Source organism: Bos indicus x Bos taurus, chromosome 3 (assembly GCF_003369695.1).
Source record: "Bos indicus x Bos taurus breed Angus x Brahman F1 hybrid chromosome 3, Bos_hybrid_MaternalHap_v2.0, whole genome shotgun sequence".
Taxonomy (NCBI): domain Eukaryota; kingdom Metazoa; phylum Chordata; class Mammalia; order Artiodactyla; family Bovidae; genus Bos; species Bos indicus x Bos taurus.
Genome location: NC_040078.1, coordinates 92,068,385 through 92,090,623, shown reverse-complemented (window position 1 = coordinate 92,090,623; position 22,239 = coordinate 92,068,385). Strand labels below are relative to the sequence as shown.

Genomic DNA, 22,239 nt, shown 5'->3' with positions numbered 1-22,239 from the left:
GTCTCCCCACACCCCACACCCCACACCCGAGAGCCCAACAAGGTGTCTTTTGGAGAAGACCCGGCTCTCAATCCATGAGCGTGGCTCCTGCCTTTGGCGGGCAGAGCATGGGCACAGATGCTTGTGGGACGCCTTCTGTGATCACACTCGGAAAAAATCAAGCGGTTAACCAGAGGGAAAGGATTCCCAGACCTGCCAGGATGGTGGGTTTTTTTGGTTTTTTAGATTACGCCTAAGGTTTGTAGTTTGGACAGGCAAAGTAAACAGTGACAATGACAGCACCAACAAAACAGAAACAAAGAACAGTTTACTTGTTTTGTTAAAAAAAAAAAAGCCTTTTGTTAAAAGACAGCCCTGCACCGGCCTTGGAAGCAGCCCCACTGCCTCCCAACCAGGGGCGGGCTGTGTCGTGAGCGCGAAGCTGGCGTGAAGAAAACAAACTCCGGCAGAAGTGACAGCACGCGCCGGAGGTGTCTGCTCTCCAGCTTTCTCTGCTCCCCTCCTTGGTTTTTGGAAGAGGTGGTGAGAGGGATGGGAAGGGAAGGGTTTGAACCAGCATGAAGCAACTGTATTTAGACCATGGCAAACTGAGCTGCTACTGACTTCTCTCTCTCTCCCTCCCTCCCGCCTGCCTGGGGCCTGGCCTGGAGGGAAAGGAGCACAGGGCCGAGGGCCTAGCACGTACCTGAAAGAAACCCGGAGGGATGGGGCCTCCCGGCATGCCATCATTGGGGGGAATGTTGCCAAGCACGGGGCTCGGGGCGGCTGCTGCACTCTGCGGAGACAAGAGGGTGGAAAGTAAGAGGCTGCACCCATGTAGACAGACGGGAGTTCTCACTCCCAGCCCCCTCCACCTTCTCCACCCATGTCCTCCAAAGACCCCCCCCCCATCCACACAAAACACCAGCACCTTCCCAGAACTGTCACTCAGTGGGTAAGAGATGAGCTCTCTGAGCCTATGCTTCCTCATCACTAAACCCCACAGACAGAGAAGCCTCGTGGCTACAGTCCATGGGGTTGCAGAATCGGACGTGACTGAGCAACTAAACCACGACCACCACCACCACCACCAGAACGGGAGGGCAATGCCCACTCTGGCGTGCACACACCCTTCCAAGCAGCAGTAGCCGTTAGTGAGCCCCGCCTCCCCACTCAGTTGCTTTAGTTCTGAAAAAGCCTCCGTAGGGCAGGCGAGGTGCCTCATGAATGGGGGTGCCCTCGCCAAGACGCTGGCATGCTGTACAGAGCAGAAGATCAATGAACGCCCACGGCTTAGTGAATCTACAGACAGACCAGCTGGGAAAGGCCCGGGAAATGCGAGAGGCGGGCAGGCATGTCGCTGGCCCCGTCAGGGTCCTGGGGGCCAGAGAGGAGGTGGGCTGCATTGTCATTACTTTTTCTTTCAAATGCTGCTCTTCCGGCATTTACCTGGTACATCTGCCTCAACAAATGCGTCCCAGGGGTGAACAGACGTTGCTCTCCCCAGCCTGGCCTCCTTCCAGACAATCTGTGTCCCACCTGTTCACATGGCCGGCATGTCTGTGCCTGGCCCCGTGCTCACATGGGCGGGTGAAGCTGAGAGAGAAGCCCCCGGGCCTGACCGCCCACCTGGGCCGGTGCTCTGCTCCCCACCACACTCTACACCTCGCAGGGCTGCTCCCACAGGAAGCCCAGACCCAACCTCGAAGGTCCCCAGACCCCACCAGGACTGAGCTTCTGAGACATAATCGCCAACTGTCCTCCTGGGGGTTCTGATGGGTCCTCTGGGACAACACTGAGCCCCTCAAGGTCAAGAAACAGAATGCTCTTCTGTTACGATTTCAGCCTGATGTCACCACTTCTAAGTCACTTCTCCTGCCCTTTCCTCAGCCACAAAACAGGACCCAGAACTCCTAACTCCCAGGGAAGGGAATGAGGGACTGTATGAATCCCCCAAACACACCACATGCAGCAAGAAAACAGACAGCCCTGGGAACCAGTACATTGGGGTTCAAACACTGTTTGCCTGGACTAGTGAGGGGCGGCCATGGCAAACCACTCAGCTTTCTGCACTAGGTTCCGGTCGCGGTGGGCCTAGCTGCTCCTAAGCGTTGGGGAGGATTAAGCAATGGGATGGGCTGTGTTTTGTAACCCAGGGAAGCTGGTAATCTGGAAGTAAGGAGGACTCGGGAGGCCCACAGTGGCTGTTTCAACAGACCTCAGGTAAAAGGGAATAGCGTGGGATGGGGCTGGCTTCTCTGGCCCAACATTCCAAAATGATTCGGTGTAAAGAGAGTCTGCCAACTATCCTGCAATGTGTTAAAAAACCCCAAAATACCAGGTTCTCCTCTTCCTACCTCCTTAGGTTGGAGGAGAAGCCAGCCCTGGTTGAGCCCCCCGCCCCGGTATCATCTAGGATGAGGGCTGCCTGAGGGAATACGCCTGGTTATCCATCAGCTGCACTCTTTGTTTGCGGTTGGTTGTTCTGCGAAAATGCAACTTTTCATGATTTACAGCCAACAATTACTCTGCAGCAGCAGCAGAAAAAAAAAAATTTTTTTTTAATTTTAAATGGAGTGAGGTAAACACCCTCCTATGCTGTCTTCAAGTTCTTCCACAGACTGGTTTTACACTTAACTCTTTAATAGTTCAGCAACTTATTTTGGTAAAGAACATAGATTTTACTCCTCAAATGGTCTACCAGCTTGATACAAGTTTTCCACTCATTTGAAATCAGGGACAAAAATCCTTACAAAGGCATTGGATGGTTTCTGAGCTTTTAAAAAATTCTGTCCTAATTCTGTCCATTCTAATGATCAGAGTTTTACAATTTTATTATCTTCAATTCTTTCGTGGAAGTTTTCTTATTTATTTTTATCTGCTTATCCTACCAAACTTCTATCATTTACGTAAGTCATCTTCCTACCAAAATAAAAGAATTCTTATATAATTTGGAGGGAAACTGATACCTTTCCAAAACAGAGGTACCCTCTTAGGAGGTGATCTTTCTCAAATTACTCATATTTTCGTTCAAGTCCACCAGTCAAGCAAGGAGGGTGGGTCAATGATGCTGATCAGAAAGGTGGGCAAGGGCAGGTGATACATTTGGGAAAACCAAAACCCTCTCTTGCCCTGATTAAATGTTTTACTCAACAAATGTGACACTGACTCGTTCTCAGGGTGAAGATGGAAACGGTGGCGCTCCTGACGACAGTGTGAGAAAGACTGAGTTGATGGCCCAGGCCCAGGCAGGGTGGATGGCAGGGGCTGTCTGGCCTGATGCTCAGAACAAGCCAGGTACTTTCACACCATCTCTCCCTGAACCCCCAGGTGGCCTTCCAAGGCAGACACAAGCACCCTTACATTACAGATGAGAAAACAAGTGTCTGTGTGGAGAGCAGACTGAAGGTGGCCTCTTCCTACTTATCCTCAGAGAGTCCACATCTACTCTTCCTCAGCCGTCAGCTCAGAAACAACACGTGGCTTTTAAAGAAAGATCTGGAAAGCTTCAGCAACTTGGTTCTTTAAATTAGCATTATTCATTTAATATAAAACACTTTCTTATTATAGGACACAGCAGAGTAAAAAGAAAATTAGTCACTGTTTTTTGTTAAATAATATCATAAGCACTTCTCCTCCTCTCATTAAATGGTCAAAGAAAACATGGTTTTTTAATAAGACTAATATTATTCAACTAATTTAATTAACAGGGCATTACATCAGTGTTTGCTAACTTAGTAGCTACAAAATGGTATCTCTTTGATTTCTTTGGTATTTTAACTTAATCTTTTGGATCACTAACCTTTTAAAATGGTTTACACTGGCCATTTAGTAAAACAAATGACAAATCATTCATGTCGTTAGCTGTTTAGGTATTTGATGTCTTTCCTTAGTAATATACATGAGCTCTTTATACCTTAAGGATATAACATATAGATATCTTATCATTTAAAAGAAAAAAAAAAAACAACTTTTAAATGAAAACTTGAACCAGGTGCATGACTTGCAAGGCTCCCCTGACACCAAAATCTCTTTTTCCTACAAGATCAGGAATCCACGGTCCTTTGAATGTTAGGGATGGAAAATCCACAGTTCTAGTAGGGGGATGGTATAATTCTTTGACATCTGGGTGGAAATGGACATTTGCTACCCTCCAGTGAAAGGAAGGCATGTCAGTAGTGGCTCAGGTGTCAGGAAGCTGGAGTGATAACTTATCCTTTATAGGCTCTTCCAGCTGCAAAATTAAGTAGCTCTGCAGTGTTTAACTCTGTGTCTTAAAGTATGACAGTTACTGCCATTCTTTGATTTTGAGGCAAACAGAAACTTGTACAAAACTTTCAAAAGGGCAGAAAAGGACAAAAAATAAAATGAAAGCAGCAACCAGTGTCACAGGGAGACCAGAGGGTTAAGAAATCATTCTTACACATGAAACCCAATCCAAGGGACCTCACCCCACATATATCGATGTGAGGCTGCCCTCACCCCTACACCTCAACAGCACCTTTACCCATCCCTAAGACCCAGCACCATGAGAGGCATACAGCAGGCGTTCGGTAAACAATTACAACTTTTATTGTTCAAAGACCTGCTCAAATCTGGCCATCTGGAGCCAGGCCTTTCCGGACTGCTAGGAATCGGCCTCTCCCTGTGGTTTCCAACTTGGAGTTAGAACTCCATTAAAGCACTCAGCAAAGTGTCTCATGTGAGTTTTCTCTAAAAACACAAAACCAAAACCAAAACCCTCTGACATTCACAGAGGCTTACAGCACGTTGGGGCTATAGTAGGTGCCCAGGAACTCTTCCACCGGAGTAGAGGAGGAAGGAGTCAGGAGCCAGAGACCTCCCGCATGGGCTTGGGTAAGCCCCTGCCTGCCCTGGGCCTCTGCGGCGCCAAGTGTCAAATGATGGAGTTAAGAGAAGATGACTTCTGGAGCTCTTCTTCCAAAGTACTCTCCCAACCCAGTCCATACACCTAGCAGGAGCAGGGATTAGAAACAGCAGCTCCTAAATTTTAGGAAGGCAGACTCTAAATTTTACCTTTTCCCATTCATTACAGAACTCTTAGGACTTCCAGGGCAGTGGTGGTGCAGTGGTTAAGCATCCACCTGCCAATGCTGGGAACACGGGTTTCATCCCTGGTCTGGGAAGATACCACAAGCCGCAGGGCAACGAAGCCTGTACCACAAGTATCAAAGTCCAAGCTCTAGAGCCTGTGCTCCTCAACAAGAGAAGCCATCACAATGAGAAGCAACTAGAGAGCAGCCTCCAGTCGCTGCAACTAGAGAAAGCCTGTGCACCACGACGAAGACCCACCTAAGACTAAGGAAGTATTTAAAAACAAAGAATCAGATCAAAAAAAGAACCCTTAAGAGGTCAAAACTTCAGCACCACCTACAAACCTATTGATTATCAAAGCCTGGAGATAACAGCCAGCTCATGACATCTGGGCTCTCCCCTGCACCAACCGCAACCCCAACAGCCCCCCTTCAGCAACCTTTATCCATATACGCGTACGTGCACACATGGACTAAAAAAGGCAGAGTCAAATTGGGCATGCAGTTTGGCAACTCATGCTTTTTTTTTTTTTTTTTAAACTAACTAAAAATTCTTCTCCAAATAGAAAACAGGCCTTGCACTGAGTGGTGTGGCCCACTGCAGCCAGCTGCCTCCTCCAAGCCTCCGGGATCTAGTCCACTTGGAAAGCCTTAGGTGCCTTCAGACATCTGCCTGAAGCTGTAAAAGTTCCCCTCCCTGCCAAGTATTTTATTTTTGTTCACAGCCAGGGAGCCTTCCAAGGAGGGCTCATTCTACAACGTTCACCCTCAAGAGTAGGGTCTCTTTATGACCCCAGAATGGCTACACAGCCACCGGGGCTTAGGGGTTCACTGCAGCCCCTCAGCTCTGTTCATGTGTTGCAGATGCCACTCCACCAAACTCTGCTGTCAACAGCGAGGAGAGACCTGGACACTACCCCTGTCCCAGAGTAAGCACATTCTACCCCCCACTCTTACCCCTGGTAGAGATGCAGGGTTCAAACCTGCAGCCTTGGGATCTGAGCCACAGCGAGGAGCCTTGAAAGCCGTGCGAGGGAACCTGGGCTTGCCACTCAAGGCAACAGGGAAGAGATCTCAGCAGAAGAGCAAGTAGCTCAGGACAGTTGAGAATCCTATCTGACACCTCTTAGCCCGTGCCAGACATCCCAGTGCATGCCTGACAAAGTCACCCAACAGCACCAGAGTACCCAAGGCTCCACAAATGAACAGACTTGGCAAGTTCTGGATGTGGGCCCTTTCCTCAATCCATAGCAAGGAGTCCCATGCGACTCAAGGAACAGGGTCAGTCAAGAGGGACCAAGAGACAAGCTCCCAGGAGCCTCCTACTTCACATCTTGTATATCCTGTGGTAGGTGACATTCATGCTTCCTTCAAGAAGCAGAGCCTGGTGAGGGCGGGGTGGGGGTATGTGTTCCCTACAAGACAGGACCTTCCAGTCTTACCCTGAGACCCCCAGTTAGCCTCACCCACAAACTAGCATGGAATCCCCCACCCATTTTTTACTCTCTTAAAAAAAATTATTCTGTGCACAGGAAGCTCCTGGAAAACAGAATAAAAACACGCTCAGAGTGAACGGCGGGACTCCTGCCAGGTCAGCCAACCCCTCCTGACTGATTTACAAGGCTGCAAAATGGAACTTTGTTCTGCAAATCCCCTCCTTCCTCGCCACACCCCAATACCCAGGCGTGTAGCAGCACGGGGCCCACATGTGAAACCACCAAGTACAGCCTTCCTCGACTGAAACTCAACGCAGGCCACGTGGCCAGGCACCCAGGACACAGGGGTGCGTGGTGTACGGCGGTGTGCTCACAGCTCGGCAGCAGAGGACGCTTGGGGGGCTGGGGAGGGGGAGACAGGGGCGCTCCAGCTCTGAGAAATGAAGGCCTGTGAGAGAAGTTCATATTCCAGGGAGGGAGGGATGTTTACACAGGTGTCATCAGGTCAGAGGGTTCAGCATTCTGTGCAAAATATGGAATTCACAATTCAAAATACAACATTCTCTGCAAAATATAGGAGTGACCTGGGACCCTCTGGGCCAAGCTTCCTCAGTTCAGTTCAGTTGCTCAGTCATGTCCAACTCTTTGCGACCCCATGGATTGCAGCACGCCGGGCTTCCCTGTCCATTAAGTCGGTGATGCCATCCAACCATCTCATCCTCTGTCGTCCCCTTCTCCTCCCGCCTTCAATCTTTCCCAGCATCAGGGTCTTTTTCAATGAGTCAGCTCTTCCCATCAGGTGGCCAAAGTATTGGAGTTTCAGCTTCAGCTTCAGTCCTTCCAATGAATATTCAGGACTGATTTCCTTTAGGATGGACTGGTTGGATCTCCTTGCAGTCCAAGGGACTCTCAAGCGTCTTCTCCAACACCACAGTTCAAAAGCATCAATTTTTTGGCACTCAGCTTTCTTTATACTCCAACTCTCACATCCATACATGACCACTGGAAAAACCATAGCCTTGCGTAGATGGCTTAGGTTTGTTGGCAATGTAATGTCGCTGCTTTTCTCCCCCAAGTTTCCTAGAGGGAATTTTAGCAGCATCAATAGACTGAAGATATAGCTAAGGGAATGGAGAGAATCTCATCACCCAAACAGAAAGGCCAAGACAGAGAAGCGGGGTGGCTAAAGTGGAAGGTACAGGAAGAGGCCTCTCGGTTTTATGTGCAGACCACAGAAGAGAATCCATTTGGAGAACAGAGGTTCTAATTCTGCAGCTTGGAAAAACACACAGAGCTGTTGCTACGTGAAGAGACAGAACTGGCTGGAGTTAAAAATAGGTTTGGATGACACAGGGGAGTGAGCAACACAGGATCCCTGCCTCCAAACGGCCAGGGGGCCATCACGCGCGGGGAGGAAAGGACGTGCTCGCTCGTCGCTGCTGAGGGATGGCCCTGGGTCCAGGGGCAGATGCTCTGAGCCACCAAAAGCTTCTCCAGATCCGAGCATCAGAGTGGAGAGCCTCCGGGAGCGGTGGGCCACGTCACCTCGGGGTGGCTCAGGGGGACAGGGTGCGAGCGCACTCAGGATCAGAGGGTGTGGGTTTCGTCTCTGCTTGGCCACAACAGAGCCACGGGGACTGCCTCAGCCTCCCCTCTGAAAAGGGGGGAGCTATGTCATCCAGCACCACCTGGCATTTCCTGGGGATTATTAGGAGACAGAAGAGACCCAGATGGAGGGTCCTGGGATCAGGGTTCCAGGTCCGGCTATAAACCACCTGCTGTATGACTCGGGTGAGCTTCTTGCCCCCCAGGCCTCTGCTCAATTCCAAGTGAGGTGGCTGAGATCCTGCTGCTACAGTGAACCAAGTGGGCATCACACCGAGCTCTCAGCCACACAAATTGAGAAAGGGTGACAAAAGCCCCAGCTCACACGGCCAGGCCGTCAGACCCAGGAGAGGGCTGTCTTGACACCAGAGCTTCTTCCCTAACATCCCCACCTCATTTCTATCTCCTGAAAAGTGAGATGGATGCAGGAATGCAGAGAGAGCAGGCAGAGAGTAGCAAATGCCTTTTTATCCTGATCCCAAACCCCTGGGGAAGGGGATACGATTTACTTCTCAACATCCCTGTGAAGGTGTCACTGCTGTTTACCGGTAAGAAATCAGGCCCAGAGAAGTGCATTATCCTGTGTTCTAACTTCAGTCTCTCTGTCCCTCCACCTCTGATTTCGGTCCAAGAAACCTAAATAATGCACCCCTCTCCATCCTGCCACCAGTCCCTACAAAAGAGAGTTCTGGGTGCTTTTTGTTGCTTATGAAAACAAACAACAGCTCATAGTAACATAAGGTAAGCACAAGGCATTCTCTACATCTGAGATCATCCACATGTTTTTCTCTTCCCAGAGTAGACTGGCCTTCTAACTGCTCCTTCCGGCAAGTATTTCACTGAGTTGGTCTCCACTTAGGGTGCGTGCATGCTTGTGTGTGCCTGTGTGTGGGAATGTAAGATCTCACTAAAGAGTCTGTTGGATCTAACTGGTAAATTATCCTGGGAAGAGAAGGAGAAACAAGGCAGGCGAGGAGCTTAAAAAGGTTAGGAGCACTTTTGACACGGCCATGTGTTCAGCAAATGCTGGCTCCTAGGCCACCAGGGATGCTGTGCTGTGCCTGCTGGGGTGGGAGACGACAGAGGCTCGGCTCTGCCCGTGAGGTCCAGGGGATGAAATGAAGTCTCCACAGGAGAACTGAGGGATGCGGGAAGGTGCTCCGGGCGGGCGCCGTGAGGTGGGGATTAGAGGGATCAGGGAGGCTTTATGGAAGAGGTGGCACTCAAGCCAGGGCCTTAAAGGACAGCGAGCCTCGGAGATGCAGGAGGTGATAGGGAGGTGAGAGATTACTGCTGTCATCTTAGCCCTCCCCTGGAACCAGGCCTTCTGACAGCTTCTCCTTCAGAGCATAAATCCCGTCAGGCCTCTGCCCTCCCCAGCCACTCCATCTCGCTGACGGGGTGGGCATGGGGCTTACCCACGTCCCCTCCCCCAGAAGGGGGAGGAGGCTGCCCACTCAGCTCACCAGCTAACCTAGGTGCAGCTCAACCAGCTTCTCTCCCCATCCTCCTGGATGACTGGGCAGGGACTATAGATGAGAAAACAGGGGCTCAGAGACTTGTCCAAGGTCATTCAGCTCAGAACAGGCAGAACTGGAAGTCAAGCCCAGACCTTCTGGCTGTGTACTGGCTTCTCCGGTCAAAGCTTTGAAACTGACGTTTAAAGATGCTGCTGGAGAGTAAAGAGGTCCGGGCTCTATGCCCAGCCCCTCTGTTCTCCAGCAGCTGGGGTACAAGGGCACCTCACTTTACCTTCCTCAGCCCTTCATCATCGTCTATTACAGGGAGGCCTCTACCCTCAACAGGGGTATGGGGAACCCAAATATGACTCCTCAGATAAGGGACTCAAACTGCTGAGCCAGCAACACAGCACCAGGTGGAAGACGCGCGCGTTTGCTTTCTATGATTCTGTGAACACAGGGCAGGCCAGGGCGTGGGAAGGGTGGGGGCCAGCAGAAGAAACATCCCTGGTGGGGCAGAACCCAGTCTTCCGAGGAGCGGCCTCTCTCATTTTTAAAAAACAATCAAAGAAAGGCACCCCACTCAGATCATTTTCAAGAAGAGGAGGAACTGGCTGTGCTGAGACGGTCATGGCCACCATCCCACCAGGCCCTGCCCATCCAACCCAGGAAGCACTCGCTTCTTCTGGGAACTGGATCAGAGGGCATCATCTGGGTAAGAGGTGGAGCCCCATGTAATTAATACCTGGTTATACTGTAGATGCCAGGCAGGGTGCCCTTCCCCATGTGCAAACATCTCCCCAGCTGAGCTGCACAGCAGAGGGCACGGGTCCTAGGCATGTACACGTGAGACAAGGGAGATTAAAGGCGAGAGGTCCCCCCTGCAAATGAACAGTGTGGAGTGGATCAACAACATGCTGTTTGTACAACGCTGATTTTCTTCTTAAAGAGAGATGAGCTTCAGACCCTGGTTTACACCATTAGCAATACACACACACACACACACACACACACACACACACACACCCCCGCCACTGTCTTAAAGGAGCCTCTTACAACCGCAAACATGTCATAGTAGGCCAGTGACAGTTCCTTAACAAGAACACTGGCAGTTGCTTCTGCAAAGTGGAAAATTCCCTGGCATGGGCCTGCACACATGCTCAGTTCCAATGACAACTTAATCCTGCCAGGACTGAGGTGTGCACAGAACAAAAACCCACCCGCTTTAGAAACTTCTGTTTTTTTAAGTTTAAGAGAAATCATTAAAGGGATGGCCCCCAGAACACCTTTCAAGAAAGGGGGCACACACTTTGCTCACCAGCACCAGATTCAAGGGGTACAGAGTCACCTTCCCTCAGCTCAGCCCCCGTCATGACAGGATGAGGTGCACAGCCTGAAAATCTCATCCGGGTCCCCTGACATCCAAGCGGGGAAGTTTACACTAGGCTGGGGAGGGGGTGCAAACGAAGGAGCCGGGAATGCAGGCGCATGGGCTGCACGAACAGATGCCGCCTAAGCCTTTAAAGCGCGTATTAATTGCGCTCATTTAGCTAACAGTCTCTGTTTCGTCCCCCACCCTGGTCGACCAGAGTCCTTGGGTACCGCTGGAGAGATGCAAGCTGTTGGCCTTACTGTTATTTTGCCAGCCATTAAACGATTCATCGGAGTCATTAATTGATTTATTACTGCTGCCTGCTCAGAGGGTTTAGCAAATAAGGAATGATGTAGGTCACAACGCAAAGGAAATTGAACCAAACAACGCCATGAGCAGCCGGGCACTTAGAATCCACTGCTGTCCACTCGGACAGCCCTCCATGCCCAGCTGTCAGACGGGGGGCTGCACTGCTGGCTCTCCTACCTGAAGCCCAGGTGTCAGCCTGCCTCCAGCACACGTGTCGTGCTGCCCAAGATACAGACAGAAGGTGGAGAAGCTCGTCTTGAGGGCTCCTGGGCATCTGCCAGGTGAGGTCACCAGTGGCTGGGCCCACGGCTGGGCCCTCCAGGACACAGGGAAGAGGCATGACATGAGGCAGAGGGTTCCGGCTAGGGGAGATGGCACGCTCTGGCCACACCTCCCCCTCTGCCTGTGCTGCCCACAGGAATGACAGGACAGCAACAGATGACAAGACAGGTGCCTCCTAATGCTGGCCCTTTCTTACTTATCTCTGATCCCCTCAAAAAGCCCCAGGGCGGCGGGTGGCATTAGCATCTCTACATTACAGAAAACTGAAGCTCAGAGAGCTGATCTGCCCACAGTTCCACAGGCGGGGAAGCAGCACCCTGGGACCTGAACCCAGGTCTACCTGACTTCCCAGTCCACATTCCTTCCCCTTGACCAAATTCTTTAGGTAACACAAAGGGGCGCTGCAGCTCAGCCTCAGTGACAACCTCCAAAAAACTAACTAGGTGACGAGAACAGGACGATCCCCTCCCTGCCTGGGTGCCTCATTTACAAAACAGCAGGGTCCAGGGTGGGCGGAATTCAGTCCCTTCTGCCCCCACCCAGTGCCCTGACCCCCTGAGATGATGCTGCCTACTAGGGATCCTTCCTCTTGGGAAGACCCCAGTTGCTGGGGGCGAGCCCTCCCGGAGGCCTCCCCTGCTGCCCCATCTGTCCTTCAAGCCTAAATGCAGCAGGTGCAGGAAGCCTTCCCAGAACTAGATCAGGCACCCAGTAGGTGCACAACAAAAGCCTACTGCGCTGGATGGGACTGCAGAAAAGTTCCCAGGCCTCACCCTGCTCCCGGGCCCTGGGGCGCTGAGCAGACTCGGTGGGACTGCAGAAAAGTTCCCAGGCCTCACCCTGCTCCCAGGCCCTGGGGCGCTGAGCAGACTTGGTGGGACTGTAGAAAAGTTCCCAGGTCTCACCCTGCTCCCAGGCCCTGGGGTGCTGAGCAGACTCGGTGGGACTGTAGAAAAGTTCCCAGGCCTCACCCTGCTCCCGGGCCCTGGGGCGCTGAGCAGACTTGGAGCGGTGTTGACATGAGGGGACTAGGGCAGTCATTTTACAGAGACATTAACACCCTCGGCAAGAGGATTCACGAGGTCACAGATTCTGGGCAAGTCTGTGTGCGCACATGTCTGTCTGTGTCTCTGAGGCAGGAACGGTAACAGCTCTGGTACCCAGGGTCCCTACGGAACCCAACCCAGCCAGTCTGGTTGACTCAAATTCTGTGATCACAGCAATCAGCCCCTCAAAGACACACCACACCCCTCGCTGCCTGGCACCATTCTAGAACAGGGCCCACCCTGCGGGCATGCAGGAGGCCCCCTCAGGGTGGCAGGCTCTTCAGTTTGCTCCAAGAGTGATGCGGAGGGGCTGAAGATGTAGGTCAGGCATGGACTAAGACCCAGGCTGCTTCAGTCCTTGACACAGCCCAGTCTGCAAGCTCGTTCCACAGCCTGTTGAGGTCTTGCCAGAGCCACTGCAGGACAAGGCAGGACTGCCCTTTGGAGGTCATCACAGGGAGGCCACAGATGCTTGCTGGGGGTCTGCCAGGCACACAAGCAGGGCTTTCTTGTTAGCATCCTGCCACAATGGTTCCAGAGCACCCAAGGACACACTCGGCCTTTAGGATCCTAGTGAGAAACCTGTTGGGGGACGGGGTCAGGAGCCCAGCCTGGAAGAACCAGAGATGACCTGACTGGTCAAAGGCTTCCGAGGGACCAGAGGACCTATCTGCTGAGACTTCTGGCCTATACACGGGACTTCTTAGTGGTCCACCCCTCCTCTCCCCATCAATCCATATGGTATTGAAAGCACAAAGGAAGGTCTTGTCTAGAGACCTTCATCAGGGTTCAACAAATTAGATTCTTTAAGTCTATCAGAAAAGGAATAACCTATTATTATTGTTTAGTACTCTCTGCGGAGAAGGCAATGGCACCCCACTCCAGCACTCTTGCCTGGAAAATCCCATGGATGGACGGCCTGGTGGGCTGTAGTCCATGGGGTCGCTAAGGGTCGGACACGACTGAGTGACTTCACTTTCACTTTTCACTTTCATGCATTGGAGAAGGAAATGGCAACCCACTCCAGTGTTCTTGCCTGGAGAATCTCAGGGACGGGGGAGCCTCGTGGGCTGCCGTCTATGGGGTCGCACAGAGTCAGACATGACTGAAGCGACTTAGCAGCAGCAGCAGTACTCTCTGGCTTACAAGGCCTTTCTTTCACCCAAATTTACTTGATGAACATGCCCAACTATCCTTCTGCGGAGGCTGGTCCATCTCTCTGGAACTTCTCATTCACTTTCTCCTCCTGGGCAAAACCTCTTCATCTTCCATGTGTTCCTCATCACAGCACTTGTCACATCTGACTGTTAATTTCTTATTAAATTAGCCAGCTGCCTTCACAGGGATGGGGGCAGGAATAGTGTGCACAGCATAGAGAAGGTGCTGGCTCAGTAAATATTTTTTGGATGAATAAAGTTCTTGCAGAAATTCTGCTTATCAAGAATAGTCACCATGTCTACAAGGTCAAATTGCAAGACTAGCTAACTCATACAATTACCCTCTCCCCTCGAAAAACAGCACCTCTGCCACACACACGGGCACGCACACCCCACTATGCCCACACACATCTTAGAACAGGCTGTTTCCTCTGCCTGTGAAACCCAAGCTTTGGGTGTTCAGAAAACCTAGGCACTGATGTGGCTCCGCCCTCCTGGCAGATGACTTGGGTGGCCTCTTCTGGAGTCAACGGTCAGGTCAGCAAAATGAGATCATGGTTACACCTCCTTTCCCAAGACAGCTGTGGAGACAGCTTAAGCTAACATCTAGACAAAGCATCTTTAGTTCCAAGAAAGACAAAAAAATGCAAGGGAGTAGGGTGGTCTCTAGAGTTAAACTGCTACTGTGTCTCACTCCCAACTGGACGGAAGTCAAGCCTAGGGCCAGGGGGCTGGGTGCAGTGAAAGGATCATGTATGAGTTGAGGAGTCTTTATGAGTTGCTAAGACCTAGCTGCCTCTCCCAGCCCTGGTGGTCGAGCCTCCCTTCCATCTCCAAAGCAGAGCCTGCTGTTCACTCTCAAGACAGGTTGAATGCACTGGTTCTCAGCCTCCCTGCAGGTAGATGTTTGCTCCACTGGCCCAAGGAGCAACTTTTTCCATACACTTCTTAGAGGGGCCAGAGAACATGCCTACTACCTCCAGGGCTTAGGGACAGGTAGAGGTGTGGGGGTGGGGGTCTGGGGGGGGGAGGTGCTCCTGAGCCTGGGCAGAAGCTGACAAAGACATCAAGGCAGAGGTCTCCCCGTAAGATGCCTTCCTGCGCCCCAGAAAATGTGCCCCATAGATGGAGGAATCTACTGCCAATCTGACAACTGCCCTGTGCAGCTGGACCCTCCAAATCATAGATTAAAAAAAAGACATGGTTCTTGGAATCAAGAGACATGGCACAGAGCAAGCCTTGAGCTCACTCAGTCAGAATGCATCCTCCTCTTCCTCCCTGATTCAACTCCTCACTTGACTTGAAAGAACTTGAGAGAGGCAGAGAGAAGAGAAAGATAAGATGCTGAGAAAAGGGGGAGGGTGGGCAATGACCAGGCTCTCTGAGCCTGCAGGAACCTCTGGCCACAGCCCTGTTCTGTCTACCATGTTGTGAGAATAGCTCCAGCCCTTCAGCAAGCAAGCCTCAGGCCCCCCAGGACACTGTTCATGCTACTTTTACTCTCTCTGCTCAACAAGCTCCCCTGCCACCTTCCCTTTATCTACCTATAGAACTCCTAGTCCTCCACCTATGCCCACCTCTATGTCCCTGCTTCCCAGCACAGAACAAGCATGGAAGGCCCTGAGTAGGTTCATGAGCTAGAACTCAATTTTAGAAGATACCTGCTTCTACCCGTAACCCTCTCAACAAGGGCTGAGATGGCTGAGATGGAACGTTAGGAGTTCCAATAAACTCCTAACCAAGGGCTGCCATGGTAAAGCAGACAGAGCACTGGACTGAGGCAAGGAGCTTCGACTCCCCAGCTCCCTGGCTAATTCAGGGGCAGGCAATTCACTCTATCTTGAGATGCTCCCCCGCCCCATGCCCCGACCAATATAAGACAACACCTTCCTGGAGCTGGCATGAGTTAATGCAAACAAGGAGATGACGGGAGGGCTGGGATCTCATCTCAGCCTCTCTCCTCCTCCCATTCTCACCTCCCTCTTCTCAGGGACACCAAGCTTCAATCTTGAGAAGCACATGCTGGTCCCCAGCCTCTGCACATGCCATCCCTCCACCCAGAATGCCCACCTCCCTGCTGGCTTTTGCCATTCTAGTCCATCTACCCATCCATTCCTCAGGTTGCCCTGGGCACTGGGCAGGATGATTTTTTTCCTCTTCCAAGTCAACGTAAAACTCTGTAACCCCTACAACACTTTCTACCTGGCCTTATCATATGGACAAAGCTATCTCCCTGCAGGACTACTGGTTCCAAAAAGTAGAATCCAAATATTCAATAGTAGTATCCAAATATGTCCAATAAAATCAGTAACCACTGAATGGGGGCTGTGAGAGAGCTTTTGGACAAAGCTAGGCCTGGCTCTTCTGGGAAATGTCTTTTATTTTTCTTCTTTATAAAGATGTAACTTTAAAGAACAGAACATACTCTCATAAATCCAAATGTCAAAAGGGACAAAGAGGGGCCTTATCTTCCCAAAGTCTCCATGTTCCTCTTCTCAAGCAATCACTGGAGAAGAGAAACATGGAAACCTTGGAAAAGACCTGATTTTGAATCTTAGTTCTATTCCTAGCTTGAAACGTGTAAGCCACATAGACATCACAGGACCATCCTTGAAGGATGATGACCAAACTCCCCACTGGGCTGCAAATCTGGTCTAAAGCAGTCTGGTTTTCTTTTATTTTTGTCTAATTGCATTTGAGGCTGTGGCCTGGTTTTCTCCACTGCAGATAGGAGTTTTTTAATCCACAGGCCTCCAGAAAACCTGAACCTAGAACCTTAGAACAGGAAGGAGTCCCCCAGCTTCTCTGCTAACAGACCTAGCCGCAGCCTCACAATCCTAGTGGGAGAGCAGGAAAGGTCTGAGACCTGAGTCCTCCAAGACATCGTGCCTTGGCAGTCTTATCTAGAAAATGGCAATGATTTGCCTTGCTTCCCAGAGTTTATGAAAGTAAGGTTTCTGCTTCCCCCAGAAACAGTGCTCAGCCTACAATCAGGTGGACAATAATTACTTTGTTGAATAGACATTTCTTCTATACCCTTCTCTCCACTTTTTATCCACCAAGGAAGTTCCATGCCCTGTGTGGGCTAGGTGGGGCACTGGTCACCTGTAGAGCCTCTCAGCACTCCCATTACTGTCCCCCCAAAGCTAGCTGGTTCTGCATTCCAGAAACAGAAATAACCCACCACACACCATGCAGACATGGAAAGGAAGCTGATCTCACTTAGCCCTCTCAATAGCCTGCTCTTTTGTTTTGTATCTGACCTACCTTGCCAACGAGGACCACGATGGTTAAATGTCTTTACAAGGTCACAGTTCATCCTGGCTGGGTCCATTCATCACACACCAACACACTGCATCCCCTCCAGTGGGAACCAAAAGGAAGACTCCAGTCATGGAAGGGAAAGACTTTAATCTTACAAACAGGCCTTCCAGTGATGGTACCAGTGTGAGGCAGGTCTCTTCAACCTTAAATGCCCATCTGTGAAATGGGAAGTCACCATTCTTTGCCTGGCCTACCTGACACAGGAGTTTGAAGAAACAAATAGAAAACTGGGTGTGAACAGAAGAGCAACTGCATCCCCTGTTTCCTGCAGCCCAAGGGGCTGGGAAGGAAGGAGGACACTACAGTGATAGAGGCACGGGGCTGGGTGCCAGGCCCTGGCAGGCTGCCGCCCAGGAATCCCTTTCCCTCGTCTATTAAAAAAAAACAGGGGTGGGTTCAATTCTTGGTTCCCAAACCTCGCTGCACATCAGAATCACCTGGGGGCTCTGCCAGCCACCCAGTCACCACCCTGCCCAGGCTGCAGGAAGCCTGTAGGGATCCAGTTTTGGGGAACTCCAGGATCAGATGTCTCAGAAAACTCCTCCTAGGTTCTGCCTCTGCCCTGAGCAGTCCCAGGTCCAGGGGTGGTTAGATGGGCAGGCATCTTTTACCCCTCACCCTCCCCAGCCAGGCTCCCAGGAGGCCTGTAGAAAGCCTCCGGATGCAGGTTGGGGCTTAGACAGCCGCCCAAACAGGTACGGGCCCAGATTTAATTGGCCTCTCAGTTAAGCTTTCTAATCTCATTAAAGCTGCCTCCATCATGCAGACCACGGCTCTGAATTTAATAACAGAAGAGCACTGCCCTGCCCCACTGTAAGCTGATTAGGTCTGGGGAGGCCAGAGAAGACCGCTCTGGACCCGAGGCCCCCTGGCTGCAGTCAGACCACTCTGGGCCCTATCACGCCACGCTGCCATATGGATGACACACACTCAAACAGAGGAGAGGGGCACACTACAACGGAGGGCAGGAAGGAAGGAAGTGGGAGAAAGTGCTTAGAGCAGGGGTGCAGGGCCAGACCTGCCTACCCCACCCTGGGGAGCCAACACAGTCTCCATGACTTCCAATAAAGATAAACAACCAAGTAATTATATTCATCTTATCAGGGTGCAATAACAGTGTCCACCCCACAGCAGCAGACAGCAGCCCCTGTGGACAGAGTGTGGGCTTCCCAGCCGCCTCCTCGAACTCTTCCTGAAGCCCCCGACCCTGACTTCATTCTCAATGGGAGGGAGAAGGCAGAGGGCAGCAGAAGACTTGTCCTGCCACCATGCTTTCCCCACCCACCCCATCCCCGAGAGGAGCTACTCACAGCCCTTCCCTGACAAGTGTGTGACAAGGGCTGAGCAAGGAGCCAGCTCTTGGACATCGGCCCCAAAAACACCACGGTCAACGTGTGCAAACATCCCTGTGCAAATACACGTCGCCCACTTCTCGCTCATCTCGCACTATCTAAATATATCCCAAGGAAGTAACTTGGCAGTGATGAGAAATTCTGCAGTGGCTCCAAAGTAGCAACAACAAAACACACACACACACACGCTTTGCTCTGTTGTAGGTGCCACGCTGGGTCAAGGACATGCACGGAGACCACACACACCGGCAGTATCTGCCCAACGTGTATTGGGGGTTTGGTCCTGCTGAGGGTTAGTGATCAGTTATTATTAATGTTTAATAGGAAGATGAGATGAGATCTTAGAACGGAAGGAACTCCATGCAGTTTCCAGGCTGGACGAGCACAGATGCCCTGTCCAAGGGAGATGCTCGGGGGCACACCCAGCCGAGTACACACACACCCATCCCCACCCCTCTGGGACTCGCTTTAAGACACTGGCATTTTCCACTCCACTTGCCAAGAATGAGCCACCCTGCCCTGCGTGATCCTCCAACCCCTGAAACAAACGCGGCAGTCATGGGGGCGGGCTAGCACACTGCAGGCACCAGTCCTATGCCGCCCCCGCCCCTGCCATCTTCACCAAAGGGAAATGCAGGCTCAGAGAAAGAGACAGACACGCCCAGGACCAGGCCAGGGCGCTCCACATGCCACCATGCTTTCACTCTTTGGATAATTTGGAGAGAGATGGGTTTTTTTCCCCCGCAATGTCCTCAACAAATCCAGGCTGAGGCAAATCAGCCCTAAGCCCACCCTCTTGGGTACAAGGGCACCAAATTACTAGGAAAATGTGTGACAGTCAAGGGGGTCTGGGCAATCCTCCCAATTGTGCCAGGTCTCCATAGGCCAGGCTGATTCCTAGCTTCCATACAACACCCCAGACCATGTCTTCCCCATCATTCCACTGGACTCGCTCCTGGACCAGTGCACCAGCCTCCTTTGTTCATGGATCTGCCTACTCGTCCTCTTGTCCTCCTTCCTGTCCCCAAGGAGACCTAATGGGCAGGCTCACAATCCAAGAGGACTTTGCTCCAGGCTGCACGCTGCCCTAGGCCTTTCAGTCTCAGCTCCACCCCCATAGGCCCTCCTTCCTGAACAGGGCAAGTCTTTTAAGCTTCCAAGTGTTTATACAGGCTCTTCCCTTTCCCTGGAATGCTCTCTTTTTTTTGGTGGGGGGGGGGGGGAGGCGGTTGTCACACAGCACATGGGATCTTAGTTCTTCGACCAGGTTCAAACCTGTGCCCCCTGCACTGGAAGTATGGAGACTTACCACTGTATCGCCAGGGAGCCCCTACCCTGCAATGCTCTTGTCACACTCTTCCCTTTCAGTCACCATCTTCTGCCTCTTTATTTCTCTTGGGGACCCCCACAAAAAAGCCATCGCATGCAGGAAGCCCTCTGGGTCGAGCCAGGAGGGCCCTCTCTTGGGACATCCAGTGACGGGACTCTTTGCAGCACCATGAGCATCTGCTTACGTCTGTTTTTCTCACTAGACCATCAGATTCTAGAAGGCAAAGGGTCTATGAGGCATCTCCAGGCCCAGCTAAAGGTCCAGCAAACCAAAGGCATTTCCAGGCCAGCACAACCTCCAAAAGAAACCTGATGTCTCAGAACCAACACTGAAACACTGCTTACTCCAATCCCAGCTTTTTAAAGTCAAGAAAAGGGAGGCTCAGGAAGGACAGGGGAGTGTCGACGTCACACCACTGGTGAGCAGCACTGGACCTGTGGCTGGCTAGGCTCTTCATCCTCATCCTCTAGGTCAGCCAAAAGCTCCTACAGCAAGACCCAGCTCAGGAGACGGCCACCAGGACCAAGCATCCAAGCAAGCGGGGTGTCAGAGAGGCCTAGAGGCAGCACAAGGAGAGCTGCTCGCGGGCTCCAGAGCGCAGCAGCAGGGGACGCACAGGCCAGCCTGGAGGCCCCGGGGAGACGGCTGGCTCAAGTGCCCCGAGCACTTGCTGGACCAACACAGAAGGAAGGACTGAGGAGAGGACCCAGCATGTGGGGCACTCAACCACATGCGCTACTGCACAACTAATGGCACTAACGACCAATTACACACCGATGCACGCAGGGTACCACACAAGCCTGCGCCCGGCTCGGGATCCCAGAGAAAGGAGGATTATTTCTGCTGGAGGGTGGGGCCGTCTGGGGCGCTGACATCTGATCAGACACCATCTGTTATTTTTCTCTAATTGTTCCACATGTGTGAAATTCTGATTCTAAGCTAGAATGTGGACTCTGAAAGGCCAAGACTGCGGTCGCTTCCCCTGCCTCCCCCGACCCCTCTCTCCCCAAACATCCATTCCACAGCAGGGCTCCCAGTGGAGACTGAGGGACCACCGATGGGAGGGACAGACCTTCTGTTTCAAAGAGGAGGTATAAAACCAGTGCTGGGTCCCCATAAGTCTGCTTTACCTGCAGAAGCTCCCTGAGCCCAACAAGAAATCCAGCGGGGTCCACGGGCATTGCCAACACCCCCCGTACCCAGAGTCCCCGGAGTGTCACGAAGACCAGGCTAGGCTCTACTGTACGCTTCCCGTGTCTCCTACACACGTACCTTCTGCCCCCTCGGCAAGCCTGCATGATAGCAATCACCACCCCCACTTGATAGACTGGGAAAACAGGCTCAGACAGAGGGCCCTTGGTGAGGTCAGCGGCAGGCCCACATGGAGTCCTTTCCCACATCACACAGCCCGTAATACCCATTCCCTGCCAACAGTGGCTTGCGACAGAAGCCTCACCAGAATCCTCTGGTATGAATCGGAGCCGCTCAGACGCCCCATCTGTGAGAACCACCACCACCACCAGATCAACTGTGGTTTCCCAGGACCAACTCAGCTAAGGGGCACCCCACACCAGGTGGGGTCACGCACACACACACCACGCTATACCCCAGTTTCTACAGTGACACCCACCTTCTCGCTCTCCCGAGGCCTCACCCCCCCACCCCCCAGCCCCAGCCGAGTTTCCATAGAAGCCCAGAAGAACGCAAACTCCAATTATTCCCTTTCTTGCTTGAATAATGGCCACTTCACAATCCTCCCTGCCCGCACCGGGACCCTCGCCGCTCTGAGCGGGCGCTCAGGCCAGGGAGAGAGAACAAACGGGAGGGGGATGAAAAACACACACAACGGTAAGCTCCAACCCAAACAGAACTAATCCATTCAGAGCCAAAGGAGGCCGAGCAGATGGGAAGCCGGCCTCCCCCGCCCGTCGCCACCCGGGACCGGAGCCCTTGCCGCAGTGTTGTGATTATAAAGGGTGCCCCAGCCGCACGCTCCCAGGGCCGCCCCCTGCTCCCAGGCACCCGCGGGCAGCGCCTTCATCTGGCTTGTGTTTAGTGTCCTCCCCCAAATCATGTGCCAGGCAGCAGCACAAACACCCCAGCCTTACCACGCAGCGCAGGAGGGAAGGGGGTTCCAACTCTGTACTTTGCTCTCTGGATTCTGAGAGGACTCTGGGCAGGAGGTGTAAAACACCCCCCTGGAGGGCCCCCAACCCTCCCCACGTGCATGCTGACATCTTCCTGTGAGGGTGTCTGTGTGTCTGTGTTCCCCTCCACCTGCTAAGCGTGAGGGCACCCCTCTACTGCTCAGTACAAGGCAAGGCTGCACACGACATACTCAGATCCACTAAATGAATGCAGATCACAAGTCGGATTAAATACAATATTGACAGTTTTACTCCTTTAAATCCATTCCCTTCTCTAAACTGTAAGCACCCTGAGAGTAGAAATCTTCTCATTCACCAGGATCTTCCCAACAGCTGGCGCTTCATGGATGCTCCGTGTTTACTTGGTAGGCCAAGAAGGACCGTGC

The 22,239-nt window shown here is 52.1% G+C and overlaps 1 protein-coding gene across 4 annotated transcripts in view; it reads right to left on the bottom strand.

Annotated features, from left to right (window-relative positions):
• SSBP3 (single stranded DNA binding protein 3) overlaps positions 1-22,239 on the bottom strand; it is a 166,312-nt gene that overhangs the window by 48,614 nt on the left and 95,459 nt on the right. For 3 of the 4 annotated variants that reach the window (XM_027537156.1, XM_027537158.1, XM_027537157.1), the window contains exon 5: positions 686-775. In XM_027537156.1, the coding sequence (XP_027392957.1) occupies positions 686-775 (90 nt within the window). Of the gene's footprint in view, positions 1-685; positions 776-21,814; positions 21,959-22,239 lie in introns of those variants that run through there. The other variant, XM_027537159.1, reaches the window with a different exon arrangement.